Source organism: Nycticebus coucang, chromosome 1 (genome assembly GCF_027406575.1).
Source record: "Nycticebus coucang isolate mNycCou1 chromosome 1, mNycCou1.pri, whole genome shotgun sequence".
Classification (NCBI taxonomy): Eukaryota; Metazoa; Chordata; class Mammalia; order Primates; family Lorisidae; genus Nycticebus; species Nycticebus coucang.
This window is the reverse complement of record NC_069780.1, coordinates 15,496,316-15,515,805: the sequence shown is the minus strand read 5'-3', so window position 1 is coordinate 15,515,805 and position 19,490 is coordinate 15,496,316. Positions and strand designations below refer to the sequence as shown.

The 19,490-nt window shown below is 40.4% G+C and overlaps 1 protein-coding gene across 9 annotated transcripts in view; it reads right to left on the bottom strand.

Annotated features, from left to right (window-relative positions):
• ARHGAP24 (Rho GTPase activating protein 24) overlaps positions 1 to 19,490 on the bottom strand; it is a 668,175-nt gene that overhangs the window by 34,197 nt on the left and 614,488 nt on the right. For 8 of the 9 annotated variants that reach the window (XM_053599789.1, XM_053599915.1, XM_053599718.1 and 5 more), the window contains 2 exons: positions 17,468 to 17,590; positions 838 to 1,045 (listed from right to left, as the gene is read on the bottom strand). In XM_053599789.1, the coding sequence (XP_053455764.1) occupies positions 838 to 1,045; positions 17,468 to 17,590 (331 nt within the window). Of the gene's footprint in view, positions 1 to 837; positions 1,046 to 11,084; positions 11,597 to 17,467; positions 17,591 to 19,490 lie in introns of those variants that run through there. The other variant, XM_053599982.1, reaches the window with a different exon arrangement.

The following is a 19,490-nucleotide window of genomic DNA, read 5'->3' as shown; positions in this document are numbered from 1 at the left end:
CATGGCACACTTCTCCTTGTTGCCCTGAAAATTTATTCTAGATTGAGGTAGAGCTATATTTTAAAATGTAATGCTTTTATTATTATCAAAACAGTTATTTTTTTATTGGGGATTCATTGAGGGTACAAGGTATGTCACACACTGAGACCCCATCCCCCCCTTAAAAACAGTTATTTTTAATGACATGGCCAATATCCCAACTTCTATTTATCAATACTTTTAATATCCCTCAACTGAAAGGATTCAAGAAACAAGAGAAGATTCCCATTTTACCAGCTCACTTCTTTCAGTGCAAAAGTTTAATATGGTTTTAATTCAGTACCACAGGAAAAGAAGAAATAAGAATGTTTTGTGTTTTTTTTGTAGAGACAGAGTCTCACTTTATGGCCCTCGGTAGAGTGCCATGGCCTCACACAGCTCACAGCAACCTCCAACTCTTGGGCTTAAGCGATTCTCTTGCCTCAGCCTCCCGAGTAGCTGGGACTACAGGCGCCCGCCACAACGCCCGGCTATTTTTTGGTTGCAGTTCAGCCGGGGCTGGGTTTGAACCCGCCACCCTCGGTATATGGGGCCGGCGCCTTACCGACTGAGCCACAGGCACCGCCCGAAATAGGAATGTTTTAAGATGAAAAAAAACTATGGAAGACAAAGATATCTAAAGTGCCAAGTTTTTGACTTTGCAGCCTAATAAAAACAATCCAAACTTATGTGAACAAATAATCCATGTTCAATCTAAAATGTCACCACATCAATCCAGGCTGTGCCACCTTACCTCCCTGCGTCCTGTCAGGTCACTGCTTCTCTCAATGAAGATGGCTAATAAAATTGGACATGTACCTGTCGAATGAGGGCTTCTCTCCACAGTCGAAGGCATCCTGCAGCTCCTTCACAAGATTAGCCTGGCCGGGCAGTCGAAAGAGACCCTCTTCTTTCAGCCCCCTCTGTCGGATGAAGTCCACGCATTGCTCCACTAACATCGGAGCCGGACGGGTCCCATATCTCTTCTCGTAATGGACAGTGTCTTCCAGTTTCTGTCCGAAAATGCCTGGAAAAATAAAGGATTAAAGTCAATTTCAGAACTTTATCTCATCCCACCTTGTTGTGTTCTTTAAAACTCATTATAACAGAAAAACAAAGATAGGAATGCTAACAAGGCCTTAACATTTGGTATTTTGCAATATTATAGAATCATATCCATTGTATACATTTCTTCACACGATAGGCGTTTACCTTGCGCTGTCCCTTTCCCCTGTATTCTATGTTTTGCCCAAAACCAAAAGAGAAATACTGAGCTTGAGATATCCACCTTGAAATTAGAAACATTATAATAAGTGTAAGGAGTTTAGGGTTTTCATTTTTTTTTTTTTTTCCCTTCTGGGAAAGCAATTATTTTCAAAACCTTAAAAGCAAAAAGATTCCAGAGACAATAGTTCAATTCTACTTTTGTTACAGTTTTATATTTAGCTCTAATTTGCATTTAGTTTAAATTCTGTTCATTTCTTTTCCCCTTTTGTTTTCAATCAAATTGTGATGCTATCTATGATTGTAATCAAGATTATAAAGCAGAAAAAGAAAGCCTGAATTTTCTTCCGTATAAAATCCTTCAGATAATAATTGTTCTCTAAAACCTGAAGCCATTAACTTATTTGGAAGGGAAAAGTTAAAATTACAAAGCAGTGCATGCTAAAAACTAAAAGTGGAGAGCTGGGGTCACGGTGGTCTGCATTGGAAGAGAGAGTATTTTATGATGTACATTCTCTAGAATTGGGGGCACATGTAGCAATAGAAAGCAAGTCAAATTTTAGTTTTATTAATGATTTTAAAATACCTATCAACCACATATCCCTTGGTTTGGTATAAGGGGCTGAACACCACCTGTATTCCATCTTTGGTACCCCATGGATTAAAAGACAACTCTTCTAAAATATACTATTAAGTGGTAGCTTGGCAAAAACGATGAGAAAAGGGGAAAAAAAACAGCTAATGCGAATATGATGCCAATGTTACCAGATGGAATGAATATCACTAAATGTTTTAATGGTCTGATGAGTTTCATTAAAGGGGAAGAAAAATAAGCATGTTCCATGTTGAAATTATGTAAGACTCCAGAATGTTTGGCAAATTATTTAACAGCCATTAAGTTAAGGATTTGATAATAACAACAGATGCTTTGCCTTCCCACCTGTAAAATTATTTATGAATTCAGTAGTGCAAAACCATCACATCACATGCAATAAAGACTTGCTACCAAAGAGAATGTTCTTAGCCCAGGGAGAAAGGAGAATAGCACCTAATAAAACTATTCTACACCTGGTATCAAACCTAGCACTAATGGAGTTCATATTTTTTAAGGAAATACAGTTGAGTGACCTACTATCAATATACAAGTGCAGAGAAAAAAAGATTAGAAAATGGCATTTTCTAAGGGCAGTGAAGATTAGAGAAGTTAACACATCTATTTAGCTTTGTTTGTAGACTTTAAATCCTGAGTTCTTTGATAATGGTGTATCAAACATTATTAGCTAACTCAGCAGACATTCATGCATCTATTTTCTCTTGGCATCTCTGGTTTATAATTCAGAAAATTAAATACTTTTCCCACTTCCCTTGCAGTGGGGTGGCCGTATGACATAGCTCTGGCCAAGAAGTCTTCTGGAACCTTTAGGAAGACTTGATTTCTTGATGAAAGAAAAGACAGCTGCAATCATAAACCGCTCCTTTTTCCAGTCTTAAAACATAGGAATGATGTTGGTCCTGATAATAGTCATTTTTTGACCATTAGGCAGCAATGACAAGAGAAGATCTAAAAGATGAACAAACGTGCTGAGGCTGAGATCCTCGAACTAATACTGATCCGATGCCAGCAGAACCTTTATTGAGCTGGTTTTCAATGTCAGAAAAATACGTTGACGTGTGTTTAAGCTACTGTTAGTTGGGTTTTCTGTTACTTGTAGCAAAATAACATTGTAACCCATTCAGTAGTGATAATGATTTTGAAGATATTCTAGTATTTTAACAGTTAGGCCGAAAACGGGTTATGATTGAAAATTATCGACTCCTTTTCTGTGGAATTCTTTGAAAACAAACATGATATTTGCCTGTGATGTTTGGATTCTATCCTGTCAAAATTACGTAAATAGTCTTTCAAAAGGCAGTTATAAAAATAATAGATGGACATTTGAGAATAAATGTTATTGTGATCTGTGATTTTTCACTTTAGGTTTTTGCTTTGGATTGATAAATTCATTACCTAACTGCTCTCTCTAAATCCAGAGAAAAATCTACTGAAGATATTCCAATTCAACTTCTATGTCTGCTACAAATGATACAAGTGACAATCCAACTTCCAAGATTTGGTTTTATACAATAATGGAAAGCAGTCAAACCTTTTTTCTTATAATTCTTAGGATTTCTTTTTTGCCAACAACTCAAGAATGTGGTGAAGGAATGGATGTGTTAAGATGTTGACTCTGGTTCCCTATTTATTTTCTTGCACAGGCAGTCTTGCTTCCTAAGTAAATTCTTTTTTTTTTTTTTTTTTTGTAGAGACAGAGTCTCACTTTATGGCCCTCGGTAGAGTGCTGTGGCCTCACACAGCTCACAGCAACCTCCAACTCCTGGGCTGAGGCGATTCTCTTGCCTCAGCCTCCCGAGCAGCTGGGACTACAGGCGCCCGCCACAACGCCCGGCTAAGTAAATTCTTATCATAAGCAAAAATCTCTAATTTATTAAGTGTACAGTGTACATTAAATCTCTGACAAATGGGCGGCGCCTGTGGCTCAGTGAGTAGGGCGCCAGCCCCATATGCCGAGGGTGGCGGGTTCAAACCCAGCCCCGGCCAAACTGCAACAAAAAAATAGCCGGGCGTTGTGGCGGGCGCTTGTAGTCCCAGCTACTCGGGAGGCTGAGGCAAGAGAATTGCGTAAGCCCAAGAGTTAGAGGTTGCTGTGAGCCATGTGACACCACGGCACCCTACCTGAGCGTGGTACAGTGAGACTCCGTCTCTACAAAAAAAAAAAAAAAAAAAAAATCTCTGACAAATATTTTTTCATCTTTATAAGAAATATATAAAGTAGCTATCACTCTCCCTATTTATAACTGAGGAAACTGATTAAACAATCTGTCTAAGGTTAGTTAAATAAAGCAGATTAATTCACCTTTAAAATCTTTGCTCATTCTTGAATTAAAAAAAATTACTTTGTCATTTAATCTTAATTATCATGAGGCCTCCTCATTTCCTAGTTATTCAAAATATGAGTAAATTCTAAAACTGAGTAAAATAATGTATACTTTTTGTGCTTTAAAACATGACAACAGGTAAGCATGCTTACATGGGTAGGTGTATTACAAGCAGTTTAGCTGCTCATTTAAAACTCACAGCACCCTGGCAGGTAGGGCCACCACTACTCCCATTTTAGTGATGAGGAGCTCAAAGAACAGATATGCTACGTAACTTGCTGCATGTCACACAGGTATGTAAATGGTGGAGTAAGATCTGTTCATGCCTGAGGGATTTCATAGCCACTCTGTATCAATGACACAGCACTGTAGTAATGTATATAATGGCTAAAAATGGTTATGGAGAAAGACACATAACCATTTGTCTAACACATACTACTTGTTAGCTTTCTGACCTCCATTCCTCCCATCACACTAGATGGGGTGATGTATGAGAGAAAATTTAAGTTGGGGGGATGTCAGAAGAAAAAGGAGAAGAGAAAACTCTGGCACTTCCAGGAAGCAATGATGACCCCCCCCCCAATAATTCCCTTGATGTAAAGATGTCTGTTTAGCAACCCAACATGTAAGAAAGTCAAAGTGTGTACACAATATGTAAAAATGATTAGAAATTCCTGTGGAAAATGAGTTTTCTGCTGTGGAACTGGTCTTGCAAAGAATTAGTAAAGAATTATAACAGATGCATACTCCTGCTTCTATAGCATGGAAAACAGAGTGTGCCAAATGTCCCAGGCTTACCATGCAGGTGTGGATTAACCTCCCACGTAAGAAAACTCTTTGTAAGGGAAGTAATTGATAGGGGGAAAATTATTTAAAAAGAAATCATTTATTTGAAATTGTCTTGGAGGAAGCAGGGAGACTTTGAATAGCAAAATTAACAAAAAACCCACAAAGGTCATAGGCTACCCCCAACCAGCAGCATGAAGAGAGAACATACTGATGAGTAGATTATTAACAAGAATATTCCCTGGGGTGTGGGTTGTGTAAACAGTCCCAGCTATGTCCATTTAAATTCCCAGAATTTCTAGGTGACAAGGGTATTTCATGCTTACTTCCTCTGAAAGTACATGGACGGTGTCATAAAACATTCCCCAGGGCGTGACTTCTCACTGGACCAGTAAGTAAATCACACAGGTGGATTTATTACACCTGTAGGAGGCTGTTCCAAGTGGAGGGAGTGAGAGAGACAGTGCACATCCTCAGGGTTGCTGAGGGTTCTCCTTTACACGTGATTTGTACGTTCAACAGCTAGAGGCTGCCTGTGCAGGGAGTGAGTGTAATTAGATAAAATACACTCAAATTCTATTTTTCCTAAAAGTGAATAAACAAATGCTAAGCCAAACCTGCGTGGACTCTATGGCCTATAACTATTTGTTCTCTTTGCTTCTTGGTTCCCAGTTAAGTGTAACTCTGGTTCCATTTCACTATTTTCTCTCCACTTGTTAACTTTTTGAAATTTGACCTCTGACCTAGTCATTCCATTAAAATGGGTTTTTCTACAGTCAACAGCTTCCTAGTTGCCAAATCATGAGCAGGCACATTTTTTGGTATTAATTTATGCCTCACTCCCTTTACAACCATTAGTCTCATTCTCTTCCTGACACCGCCCATGGCACTGATTCTTGTCTCTCTGAATGCCCTTCCCAATCTCTTTCTAGACTCTGCTGCCTACCACGCCCTTCCCATGAGTTCTGTGGCAATCGGGGTTCTGTCCTCAGTCCTATTTTTACTTTACTTGATTCAGTTTCTGTGCCGGACTCTTTCTGATCTCACTGCGTCTCAATCGTTCTCAGATTTAAATCTCAATCTGGGCGATTGCTAACACCCAGCACTGGCTTTCCAAGTGCCTATTAGACTCCTCAACATGGAGACTCAAAGCATCCCCAGACTCGCAATGTCTAAAACTAGCAATGTCTTCTTTTCTGCAAAGTCTGTTCTACCTCCTAAAATCCTGGTTTGGTTATCAGTACCAGCTGACGCCCTCCATCGCTGAAGTGCCATCAGGGAGTCAGACTACATTCCTCCGTTCTTCATGCCACTCACTCACTGACCACAACGGTCCCCTGGAAACCCCTCGCCACTACATTAGATCACATCCTCACTATTTTCTTTCATGACTTTTGAAAGAGCAGCGTTCCTAATCCAGGCAAGAAAGAGCAGCGTTCCTAATCCAGGCAAGTGTCGCCATGGTGATCTTCATAATATTTCAATTGCACACACCACTCTTCTGCTTCCTGTCCTCCAATGCTGCCCTCCAGCCTGTCTTGGCAACTAAACTCCTTTTCATGAAATAAAGTCCCCAAAGTCTGACCTCTGCCTCTTCACGCACCATCCAACCAACAAATCCACTCTTGTTTCTGCTACTATCTCATAAACGACTTGCTCCCAAACTACATTGAACTGGGTATTATTTCCTAAACATCATATGACTTCCCATGTCTCCAGGCCTCCTTCCAGAAAATAGGGCCTGCCTTCATAAGTCAGCCCGAGAAACCATATCCTGTAGATTCAACTTGTCTCCTGTGTGAAGTCTTCATGACAGTCCCTCCATATCAGCCCTAGACCTGAAGCTTGGTACATTTTTATCTTTGATTCCTTAACAGTTTGCTTTGTAATTATTCATTTAGATGCCTATCTGTACTACAGCAGTCCTTTACTAGTCAAAAAACGACTGTACTTTTATTTATGATGATCATTATAAATAATAATGGGAAACAGATGCATATTATAAATCTAGCCTATGAACTTCAGACAGGTTTAGGTGAATTTCTCTAAGTCCCACAGACCCAAGGACTAAATTAGGGTTGGTCCCAGGTGTAAAGGACTTTAAAGCTCACGCTCTATTCTACCACAGGCAAGCCCTCTTGTTTATATCCCTGGGAATTATATCAAGATGAGTGAGGCAGGAGTGCTCCACAAACATCTATGTAATAAATTCATGCATAAAAACAAAACATTTCCCTGATCATAGAAAATAAATGAATAATTCCACAGGAGAAATTTGCTTTGAATTGTCCTTCTGCTGGCTGCAACTCTGCCAACAGGATAACTCCTGGTGTCACCCGAATTGTAAGAATTTTCAATTAAAAATGAACAGTCACATATGGCAAATGAACAAATCAAAATACAGGGTGGCCATAAGGTTCCTGTGTGGCCACCTGTAGAAAACATCCAGGTTAGTATAGATCTAAGAAACAAAGCCAGCCAAAGCTGACTTCAGTCTATCACCAGCTTTCCAAGTAGCCAAAAAATCATTACATGCATAGTAGCTTCTTTTTGGAAAAATAAAATTCTGTAAATGTGATTACAATATATGCAATATACAATGAATTTTAAAGAGAATGTTGGTCTTATATATTATTGCTCTATAAACATTCCATTCCTATTCATTATTGCCTATAGTCTAGCAGGAGAAGATAGAAATACTGTACTTCACTAGTTTGTAACTAGTTTAGAATCTCCAATTGGATACATCTATCACCATTATCCACTTGGGGAAGAAATATCTACATGCATGTACCTGTGTATAAAGCACTTCAAGGTGACTGTGCAGGTGTGCTTTCCAGGAGGCAGCACGCATAAAACATAAGGACTGTAGAGTAAGGAGCATAACTGGGGGACAGAGAAGGCTCGAGGATGAAATGAAAGCCAGTGGTGCCGTGAAGGGAGGGTAAAGTTTGGGTACACAATGGAGAAGACAGCTCCACAGCAGAGGGGGCAGAGCAACCACAAGCAAAGAGGCAGTGCAGGACATGTGTCTAGGGAGGAAGAATGGCAGAGTCTTGGGTATTAGGGGCTTTATCCTTAGGGAATATTTGGAATTGGTTGGAGGGCTTTACACAACACAGGGCTTCTTTCCATGGGCAACAGGAGCTCATATAAAGTTTTTGAATGTGGAATGTTGCTAAACAGTACTGTTTCTGTTCTGGGAAATGCTCTATAAGACAGGTTGTGTATTTTAGAAATTTGTGATGAGTGTTTGAGGTGAACAGAGGTGAGGCTGCCTTGAATAGCCACTACTTAGGTTAAAGTAAATTTCATGCATGAAGCAATTAAGAGCACAGAGAACTAAGGGCAGAAAAATGGAAACATAGCTGAAAGTATATGAAGAAGTAAGAAGCAATGGATCATGACTAATAAGGGGTTGCTGTGTAGGGAAAGCCCCTCGCGAATCCATGATGACTTATCTCCAAGAAAAGTGCAACTCCGAAAAGAAAAGAAAAGAAAAAGTCAGCTTAAAAATTGCCTTTGGTATCCTGGAATCCCAACCATCAGGCCGTCTAGCCTATGACCACCAGAACCATGTCCTCAGATCCAACGCGTTACACATTGCCAGGAAACCAAAGGATCAGTTATGTGCCTGATATCAGTCACACACAGGTAAAACAAAGGTGTAGTTTCATAATTAACAGGGTAAAGAATTCGTTGTAATCTTTATAGTACCAGCACTTGCACCCTAAGCTCCACAATCCCCAGCTTCCTGCCTAAGGGAAGTTTCTTGGTTCCTAGATTTTTAAAACACTGGGAAAACATTTTCAGTGACCTTAATTAGTACCTCAAAGCAAGGGAGATAAAGAGGGCAGTAAAGGACAGCAGAGGTCTGGGAGAGAAAGGCACCTTGACAGGCAGGTGAGTGTTAGGCACACAGCATGCAAGCTCTCATACCACCAGTCCTCTGGAAACTTCTACTCAGCTCCACTTGGTTCCGATGGCACTTCCAACACTGCTAGAGACAAACCCAGCGTGGCCCCTCTGCTGTTGGCCTACTTATGACAACAGTAAAAAATATGCTTCACATCAGCGGTTTTTACTTCTGGGCATTCTTCCTGGCTTCACACATTCTCCTTCTTGCTTTCCTTGAAATGACCTAAGCCGGTGCTCACCGACAGGCGTGGGAAGGCAGAAACCCAGGTCCCCACTTCTTGAAACACTGGAGCGCCCAGGAGATTAAATAAAGTACAGAAACCCCTTCCTCTGGAGGTGGTATGGTTTGGGAACCCCACACTGAGAGAGAAGCTCATTCTTTTCAGGGGCAGACCTTCAGTAGAGACACACAGCCCCAGTGCTGAGTGCAGCCTGCAGCAGGCAGCTGCAGAGTGGGGCCGCACGGCCCCTGTGCTCCAGGGCCCCACTGCAGACCTGCAGTCACATCACCAGCGCACAGGACAGCCTGGTGTGCAGCCGGCAGAGAAGAGGGAAGGGGACCCAAAGCTGCTGAATGCCTGCTGCACCTCCTCTCCTTTCTGGATCTGACAGAAGCCGGCATACAGCCGTGGAAGTGAAAAATCTCTTAATCCTCGATGCCAACACTGAGCATTCCTCAAACTACTAGGGCTTTGCAGAGAAAAAGACAATTTAAAAATAGCCCCAAGGAGAAGATAGATGGAAGTTATTCCCTACCCCTGGGGTTGCCATTTGCCAGCATGCAGGAATTTTCTCCCCAGGCACTGCCCCCCACCCCTTGGTATTTAAGGAGAAAGGGAAGAAGGTCAGGAAGGGCAGCCTGTCCTGGGACAGAGTCCTGCAGAGGTGCTTGACTCCACTGTTGCAGGGGGGAAGGTGGAAAAAGTAAAAATCACATTCTTGTCTTTCAAAGATGAATTCACAATCCCCCACATCTCATGTTACAAATGAACAGCAAGAACCCTGAAAAGTAGCATTTGTTTAGGAACAATTTTATTGCAGAGGGGTGGGGGAACAGAAGAAGGAAATGTTCTTTAAGGAATTAGTCCCTGAGCCCTTTTCAGTTTCTGCCATTGTCAATTTCTTTACCCACAATGCAGTTCTTCAGTATTTACAAAGTCCCTATAGATCAGTAAAAATGAGGCATGTAATCCATCTCTTATTTAATACTCTTTGCGGTTACGATAGGAATGTAAATTAATACATGATTGATTTGCTGATAACACATGACAATGGTCATAGCCAGGTCTTAACTACTCAAAGGGAACAAGGAACAAGGGTTTTCTTCAAAAAGTTTCCACAACATTTTGTGATTTTTTATTTTTCTTATTTTCCTTTCTTCCCATTTTTTTTTTTTTTTGTTACTAAATAAGAAAGGTTAATTAATAGGTGGCAGATCACAGAAAAAAGGGATCCCGGACCAGGCCTAGATGTCATTTCACTCATCTTCTAGTTATAATTACTTAATTTCTATTTAAACAGTCATTCCACTTAATTGTTCTTATTGTAAAGCAAAAAATATTTTGATACATAAACCTTTTCTCAAAACACTTCATTTTACTATGCTGTGTCCTTTATCACCTTCAAAGTAAACACATTGGGAAACGTCTTAGCTCTGTGTATTGATGATAAACTGTTAACCTTTTTTCTACCTTCTGTTCCCGACAGTTCTTATTTTTGGCCCCTTTCCATGCTATGTTATGACACATGTGGAAAGTCAAGGTGACTCCTACTTCTAGCATCACAGACAGCCAGAGCCAGAACCATGATGGGACTACAGACAGGCATGTGCCCAGGACCCACTTCAAGGGGTCGGAACATGCCTGCTAGATCCGGTCAGGGAAGGGCCCAGGAAGGGCCTGGGAAAGCGCTGGCCCCCTCCTCTGAGGACGGTCAGCCTGGCGCACCTGGCTCCCATCTGTCAAGGTGAGACCTGTAAGACCACCATCCTCTGAGCCCCATCTACTCGGCCTATGCACAGACAATAACGAACAGGTAAAAATGAACCTTGCAAAGTAAGTACAGACAAGCAAGTCACTCTTGTACAGTCCTAAACTCGGGGTTTCCAGACTCCCAGTTTATCTGATCTGAGCATAAACTGCTCTTAAACCACTGGAGATATATCTATATTTATAAAAAGGACATTACTGCAATCTACCTACCTTTCCGAAAACTAAAACACCGTTTGATTCTTCTGTATGTAGTTTTAGGGATGAAAGGAGTCGAGGCTAAGGCACCTGAGGGGCGGCCCCCCGCACTGCGGTCTTCGGGCTTCATACAGGCCCCAAGTTTGGAGCCGGCTCTGGCTTCCTTTAAAACCTGCCTCTGAGCAGAGCCCCACGGCCACCGCGTCTCATGCTTGTTAAAATGTTAGGCTGGAAGTGCTGATTCCTACAACGCCAAGGTTTTGACCCTCCAGGTCCTGGCTTAGGGATAAGTTACCACCTCTTATTTATTCCTTTTTGGCAAAAAAAAAAAAAAAAAAAAAAGGCCCCACAACACTTTGCTTTCCTCTTGCCTAGTCCTGGGAGTTTTTGAGGTTTTTAAGTTTCTGAAGACCTTCGAAAATATCACAGGAAAACTGCAGCTAGCAAGCTACATCTCCCAAACAGCAGGAATTGGCTTTTGTATTATTATCGTTATTAAGACAATAACAGCTTCTTCTCAGCTGGACAGAGATTCGTCTGGAAAGGTCAGCACATAGCCCTACGCAAGAGGAAGGAGGAACAGTGACAGAAAAGGTTCCTGAGGAATGCGTCGAGGCTGCCCTTGCCGGCTGCTTCCATCTGAGCACGGGGGAGGCGCACAGCGGCAGCTTCTCCAGAAAGCATTGCACAGCCGGATCGATTTCTCTTCAAGGACTCCCCCGCTCCTTGTACTGCACTCCTCATCCTTTGATGTTCTCGGCGGGCTCTTCCCTTTCCCAGGCTGTCTTCAAACTCCCTAGGGAACCACGGCGTCAGGCCAGTGGAGCGCGCGTTCCAGGAGAGGCCGCGGGCGCGCGGGGAGGCGCCTCTCCCGGGCTCTGCCTCCCGGTTCTCACCGAGCGCTGGGCGGGGAGCTGGCGGGGCTGCGGCTGCTGCTCACCGAGGCCGTGGCTGCCGCCGCCTCCGGGGCCGCCGGTCACGGGCAGCAGGTGCAGTCACAATAGTCTGCGGGGAGGGGGGAGCGGCCCCTCTGCGGGGCCAACGCGCTGCCGTTTCTTTTGACTTTGCGGTGACTTCCCAGCTCTTTCCTTGCGTAGCACGTTTATGGCTGGCTCAGCCCCTTCAGAAATCACAGGCACCAAACCTCCCCAGGGGGTAAACATTCTGCCCCCCCCCATACCTGCACTTACTCTCTTCCTATACATTTACTGTTTTCCCCAGATCCTTTAGAAACTGAATCCATTTGTGACAGTTAATGTGCTTATCTTCAAAACGTATTTATATTTTGCATCTATGTGTGTGTATGTGTATCTCTATAAAATAGAAACATAATTTTAAACGCAGTGGCAAACAGCCTGCAGGTGTAAGGCAAACCACGTGCGTGACCTTGGTGGGGCGCGCGTGTGTTTACGTGCGGGTACATTTCTCTGGTTACGTTTGCAAACCGATTCTGCTTTCAGCGTTCTCCCATAATGTTGCCTGTGCCCTATCCACCCCACCAACCCTCTCAGTCCGGCTCACTGAACAATGTGCTTGCTGGGTTAATCATTCACCCACCTGGCTGCTCCATGAACAGATTTGGAATGCTAGTGCTTTAACCCCAACTGACCCCAGGCCTCAGCAGGAGCTACACAGAACCAGGAGGGGTGTACAAGGTCCTCCCTTAAAAACATCTTTAACTAGCACGCCTAGATAGGTAATGTTTTATTGCTGAAAGGTTATTATTAATTAATTTTGCCTTACAGTTCAATTTTTTGTTTTACTTTCTGTGTCACAGCATGCTACTAAAATAATAAAGGCAGAGCCAGTGCTGAGCTCAGAAGCACTTTACCCAGCTGAATAATTCACTGACCTGGGTGCTGGTGTGCAGGGAACACTTGTCATTACAGGATTTTGGTGTTGGGAAGTTAGAATGGTTTTGTCCAGTTTTCTTATGGGAAGTACAACTACACGTTCTGGGTTGAACCCCGTTGGTCTGTGTCTAAGGCAAGACCTCATTGCCTCTTAGTTAACCTGTTTGTCCATATGCCAGTCATTCCTCATAAGGGCTATTCACAAATTGTATTTTTACTGCCTTGCTGGGTCGCTGAACCAACTCTCTTCATTAGAAGACAGAAACACCTGAACCTGATTGTGTGAGTAGCTGAAGTTAAGCCAAGCACTCAGATCTAAAGAACAATTCCTGAATAATCATCCTTCTCAGATCCTTGGCTAGACACTTACATAAATCTTGCTTCAAAAACATATGAAAAATAACCCAGAGTAAAAATAAACAAAAAAGGAAGGAAGAAAGGAAAGATGGAAAGAAGGAAGGAAGACTAAACTTTTCCTCCGTGAAATAAATGTTTTGAAATCTGAATTTGGGGGTTTGACTTGTAAGCAGGAACCCAGGGTATCTCTCACGATTAAGAGGGAAGTAACTGTTTATGGTTGGCTTAAGCAGATAATACGAAGTCAAGATGTCCAGATTCAATACTGAACTTTGTATTAGGCTAAGGAGATAGAAAGGAATGTCTACTTTTCACATTTCCATAGGTTCCCTACCGCCATTTGAATATTTGTTATAATCCACTTTAGTAAAAGAAAAGACATTTAATTCCAAAGCCCTACCTTTCATGACTTTCATTTAACAGTTTTTAATTTCTAGAAGACTGAAGAGCTAGCGAGCTCCTCAGGTGTCCCCTATATTTTAATCAAACGTTCATTATTGTGACGGCAGAGAGGGAATATTCTGCATATATGTGCAACCTGAGCAAGGATGAGCGTACGTGCCACATGAAGAACTGCAGTGTTTTTTGTTTTTTTTTTTTTTGAGACCTTAACTTATCTTTTTTTTTTTTTATTGTTGGGGATTCATTGAGGGTACAATAAGCCAGTTACACTGATTGCAATTGTTAGGTAAAGTCCCTCTTGCAATCATGTCTTGCCCCCATAAAGTGTGACACACACTAAGGCCCCACCCTCCTAACACAGATTATGAAATTGATACAATGAAATGCCATCTTTATAACGGATACATTCAAAATACATCGGAAGGTGGTACGCTTTAATTGATAAATCAGGGCGATGAATCACCTTCTCTTCTAAATGTCTTTACAGATGCCATCTAATCAAGTGGCTTTTATTTAGGATTAATAAGGTCTGGATTCCATAACTAAGATAGGAAGAGAAAATGCATTTGCTCAGGAAAGGCAGTTATGGCAATTCAGATTTTATTTAAACAGACTTACTGAGATATCACTCAGAATCTAAACTCACCCGTTTAAAGTGTACAATTCAATGGCTTTTTGTTATATTCAAATAAGTACAATCATCATCAGTCAATTCGTGTACATTTTTATCTTCTCCAAAAGAAATCCCCTACCTTTTGGCTATCACTCTGCTGTCCCCTCATCCTCCCACCCCAGCCCTGAGTAACCACTAATCTACTTTCTGTCTCTACAGATTTCTCTATTCTACACTTTCTTATGAATGGAATCATAATATGTGATCCATTGTAACTGGCTTCTTCCACTTCGCATAATGCTGTCAGCTTCATTCACGTTGCGGCACATACGGTCCTTCACCCCTGTTTATGGCTGAGTAATAATCCATTCTACGGACATACCACATTCCGTTCACCCATCTATCTGTTGATGGACATTTGAGTTGTTTCTTTTTTTTATTTCACTTGCTTTATAGTGTCAATTCAGCTATTTTTGAAGGACTCAAAATATTATATACATTTTAATTTTTGTTTGTTTAAAACCTTTACTTTTCTTATAAGGAAGACCATATTGTCAAGAAGGCGTAGACTGACAATCATACGTTACTGCACAGTAGATGTGACAGACTGCCTCACTGAGCTGTAACACAGGGGGAAGATAAGGGGTTCTTCCTGGTTCTGGTACTCACACTGCAACACTTAGTAAATTTTTCTTTCTCCCTGTGTCTTAATGATTCAATCCACAAAATGGGGGAGAGGGTAAATTACAATGGTAGTTTAAAAATATTCCCAATCAGTGGAAAACTTATTTCCCATGAATTGTTAAGAGGAATCTTAATATACAGTATAAGTAAAAAGGGTTTTCAGTAATATACATTTATTACTTACAACTAAAATTTATAACATATCTTTAATATTCAATCAATAAGCATTGAATTCACACATATTAATAGAAACATTTGAAGCCCTTGATTATAGGTGACAGTGGCGATCTTTTATACAGGCCAACATCCAGTTGAGTAATGCATTCCATATTAACTTAAAAAAATTCTGATAATTAAATTTCTTCAATTAAAGGGGAATATTTTAAAAGCTTGCCTTGCAATCTCATAACACTCTCCCATTAGACAATGAAGTAAGGAGATGTATTCTTTGAAGCATTATTTCTATAAAGAGTGCTACATACTAAAATCCATCTCTTTAAAAGTAAATATGAGTCCAGTGTTTGTAAAATCCTTGAAGTACATCTCATGGGATAAAGTATACAGACTCATTGCTAGAATGTCCCTTCCAGATTCATGAAGTTGAAGATTCACATTTACAACTTGCCCAGGGCTGAGATGTCTGAACTGGTGGCTCTGCCTATGGCCACTGATTTGGAGAAGCTAATTGGATCTTAATTCATTTTTCTTGAGGAAATAATAGAAGAAGAGGAAAGTGAGGGAAAAAACACACTTGATGGAAATAATTTCTCAACAACAATACTTTTTTTTAGCAGACATTAAGGAGTCTCCTGAACTCAAGAGACCCAGAAATCTATGACAGAGGAGAGAAGAGGGGTTTTATAATCAACAGGGACTTTGAAAAGATACATCTTTAGGTCTCCCCCAAATCCCTGACCTTGGAAGTTCTGGCAAACCTCTACAGACTGAGTATGTGTCTCTCAAGTACGGTAGTCCCCCTGATGCACAGGGAACATGTTCCAAGACCCCCGGGGGATCCCTGAAGCCTCGGGTAGTATTGAAGCTTACATATACTATGTTTTTCCTGTACATGCACACCTATGATAAAGTTTAATTTATAAATTAAGCTTGCTAAGAGATTCACTCAGACCACAGTTGCCTGGGGTAACTAAAACCATGGATAAGGAAGGAATCCTTACTGTCGAAATATAAGGAATCTCCTGGTAAGGCACTGACTGAAGTGGGGATCTCAGCCTCTGGGGCATTTTTTAATAAACAGTTTACATAGTAGCTAACTCGCCATTTAAAATTACGGATAGGGTATGTGGTCATCCAAACTAGAACACTGTGAGAATCAAAGGTAGCATAATCAATAATTAGCCTGGAACAACAGCGGGAAACCAGAGTGTTACCAGGTAAACTGAAATAAATAGTCACTTTACTTATTCATTTATTTTAGATGCTACTAAAAACCAATTTTACAAACATGTATCTAGAAAAATATCTAGTAAATCTAGTAAAATATCAGTATGTCTTCGGTGAATTTTTACTATTTTAATTTTAACCTAGCTTTTTAAACTAAGCTTTCAAAATTATTCTAAAAAGTAAAATGGTTGGTTAGCCTAAGAAGCTATCTGATACATTTATGGGAAAAAAACTCATTTTCTCAGTTCAGGTGCTGACGGTACATAAAAGAGTATATAAAATAAATATGAGAATTATAATTGGCTTATGAAATGTGAATTTGATTTAATAAAATTTATTTTCACTATACCAACATAAAACATTTAGGCTTTACATTTCTGGAAATACACTTTGGTTGTAGGTAAATATTATTGGGCCCTTAATCTTTGGTTCCATTTACTAAAATTTTTCTTTAAATGACTTTTCTGTTTATATTATTCTATTATATTTCTTAATAGACCAAGACCCTACTTTTGTCTTTTCATCCTCTGTTTAATTCTATTCTTTTTAGATTATTCTTAATCTGGTACATTCTTGACACAATATTAATTAACTACACTATTTAATAATTTACTATCAAATCTATACACTCATAACTGATCCAAAACATTTTTTTTTTTTTTTTTACTCCAATAATCATTCACTACTCAGCCAGAGGTTTGGTGTTCCTCTTTGATACTACTGAAGATCTGGGGGAGGGGATCCCTTCCAGAGCTACTAGCCAATTTTTTTTTTGCTTCATTTCTAGATGTTCTTAATTAATCTGCATGTATAGTATGCTGCCTGACAGTTTACTAACTGTTGTTAGTAAAATGGAAAAATCCAAAACTACAAGAAAAACATCATGCATTTTTATAATTCAACATATTCATGGAAGAAGCATGGTTATTAATAAAATGGGATCTCAATTAAACTTAGATACGTGTCTAACAACAATGTTGGACAATTTACTATTTATTTTAACAATCATCCTTTCAGCATAGGAGGCAATATAAGTAACATCAGCTGGGGGAAAAGGATGAACAGGTTTGGTAAAATATACTCACCTCCTCCGAAAGGTCCCCATATGACCCGGCGGATGGACTTCACCCAGTCTTCCATATCATTCTGGGTGCTCGCCATGAGGAGGTAGCTCTCATGATTAGCTGTCATCCGATCTCGATCGCCGCCTGTATAAACACAGTAACACATTTAGCCTAAGATTCATCCAAAGAGTCTTCATCGTCGCCTCCAAGGGAATCCCCAAAACACAGACTGTGCCTAATGCACCCACCCCTAGGTTCTACTCAATGAATTGGAAATATTTACCATCATTTCTAAATGAAGAAAAAAAATCTGCTTAAAAAGGAAAGGCTCTGATATTTCCAAGAGAAAGCTGGAGAACAGATATCATTCCTCAAACAAAGCCTGGGTTTTTTGTCCTAGCAACATCTACTGGCCCTGCATTAACTCATAATCCAGTCTATTCACATGGAGCTGCTGAATAGGGAGAAATAGCAGAAACAAAATGCAAGACGGAGAAGGCGGAAAAGTGTTCCCCACAGCTCGGGTTTTCATCTGAACAAGCCCTGAACGGTCTGAGCATGGCTTCCTGCACACACAGCAAAGCCACCAGGACGTCATGGCTGAGTGTGGGAGTTCTAGGGAACACTAAAGAACCACATGCAACACTTTCCAGTCAGAGTTCCTCATCTGTGCCTCTGATTTGGAAGAGAAAACTACAGGAGGGCAAACAGAGAGCAGGGAGGGACGATGACACATGCCTGGCCGGCCACAAAGGCCAAGTCTGCAGCCCAGACGGCCCAGGCACAGGAGATGAGCTTTGGAAACCTGGCGGTGTCTCCATGCTAAACACTGACGGTTTCTCTAATGCTTTTTTCCCAAAGAACAAGTCATACACTTTAAAACCTTTATAATCTCTAATATTAACTTGGAAGTGCTGGACTTCCAAAGCATATAATTTAATTTCTTAGAAGTCTTTGACAGTGCATTTGAGTTTCCCTGGTGATTTCACTTTCCCACTTGCAAAACAAGGATAACAATATCTGACCTTGAAACAGGTCTCAAGGCAGGGTTTTGTTATTCCTTTTATGTTTAAAAGAGTATTCCTGAAGACAAGTAGCAGCAACTTCACTTTTTGCCTTATTTGAAAATGATTAGTTTTGCTCGCAGAAGAAATAATTAAGAAAATGGTATAGTACGTATTTAACTACTATAAATTATACTATAAACTACTACATATATAAATTCTGATAATAGGCTAATGCATTTTATACTTATTTATAAGGTGCTCAAATATCCATCAACATTTAATTTTCATTAAGTGTTGTAAACTTGATGCCTTGGGTTGAATTAATTCATATCCAAGTGTTTCGTTTGATTAAGACATTGTTTGTGTGTTGTAAGTAGATCTAAATACATTTATGAGGAGTTTGTAGGATCTAATTTAAAGCTGACATCATCACTGTCCATTTTTCACACTCAGTTTAATTCACACATAGCTCTGAAGCTATACACATTGGAGTTTGCAATCTCTGCATTCTATGTAAATGTCTTAGGTCAGGAAGGACAACTATTTTATCAATGATATAAATGTATGGAACAGGTGAAAGGTCAGAGAAGTGCAATAACTTTAAGTCATCTAGTTGAGCATCTAGAATTGGTGCTTTACATTTTAAAACAATTAGATGAGAGTGGGGGAGGAGGGTCAAAAGATCACATCAAATAGATTGCCTAATGTTGACAAACCTCTTCAATAAACAAAACTAGCTTTTTTTAGTTATGGAAAGCATTTCACTATTGAGGAAACAATAACACCTGCAGGTCTACCTAAGATCAGTCATCACTTTAAGCAACTTGTATCTAAAAAAGCTTAAGTTTAGGAGTCAAAGGAACCAGGGGAGAATCACAATTCTATCTTATATTAGCTGCTTTGACTTCTAGGGAATTATATGACTTTTGGAAGCTAAGGCTCATTAATCATATACATAGTCAATTTTTGTGAGCATTAAAAAAAATAGAGTAGGTAAAAATACAAGTATTGGGCGGCGCCTGTGGCTTAATGGAGTA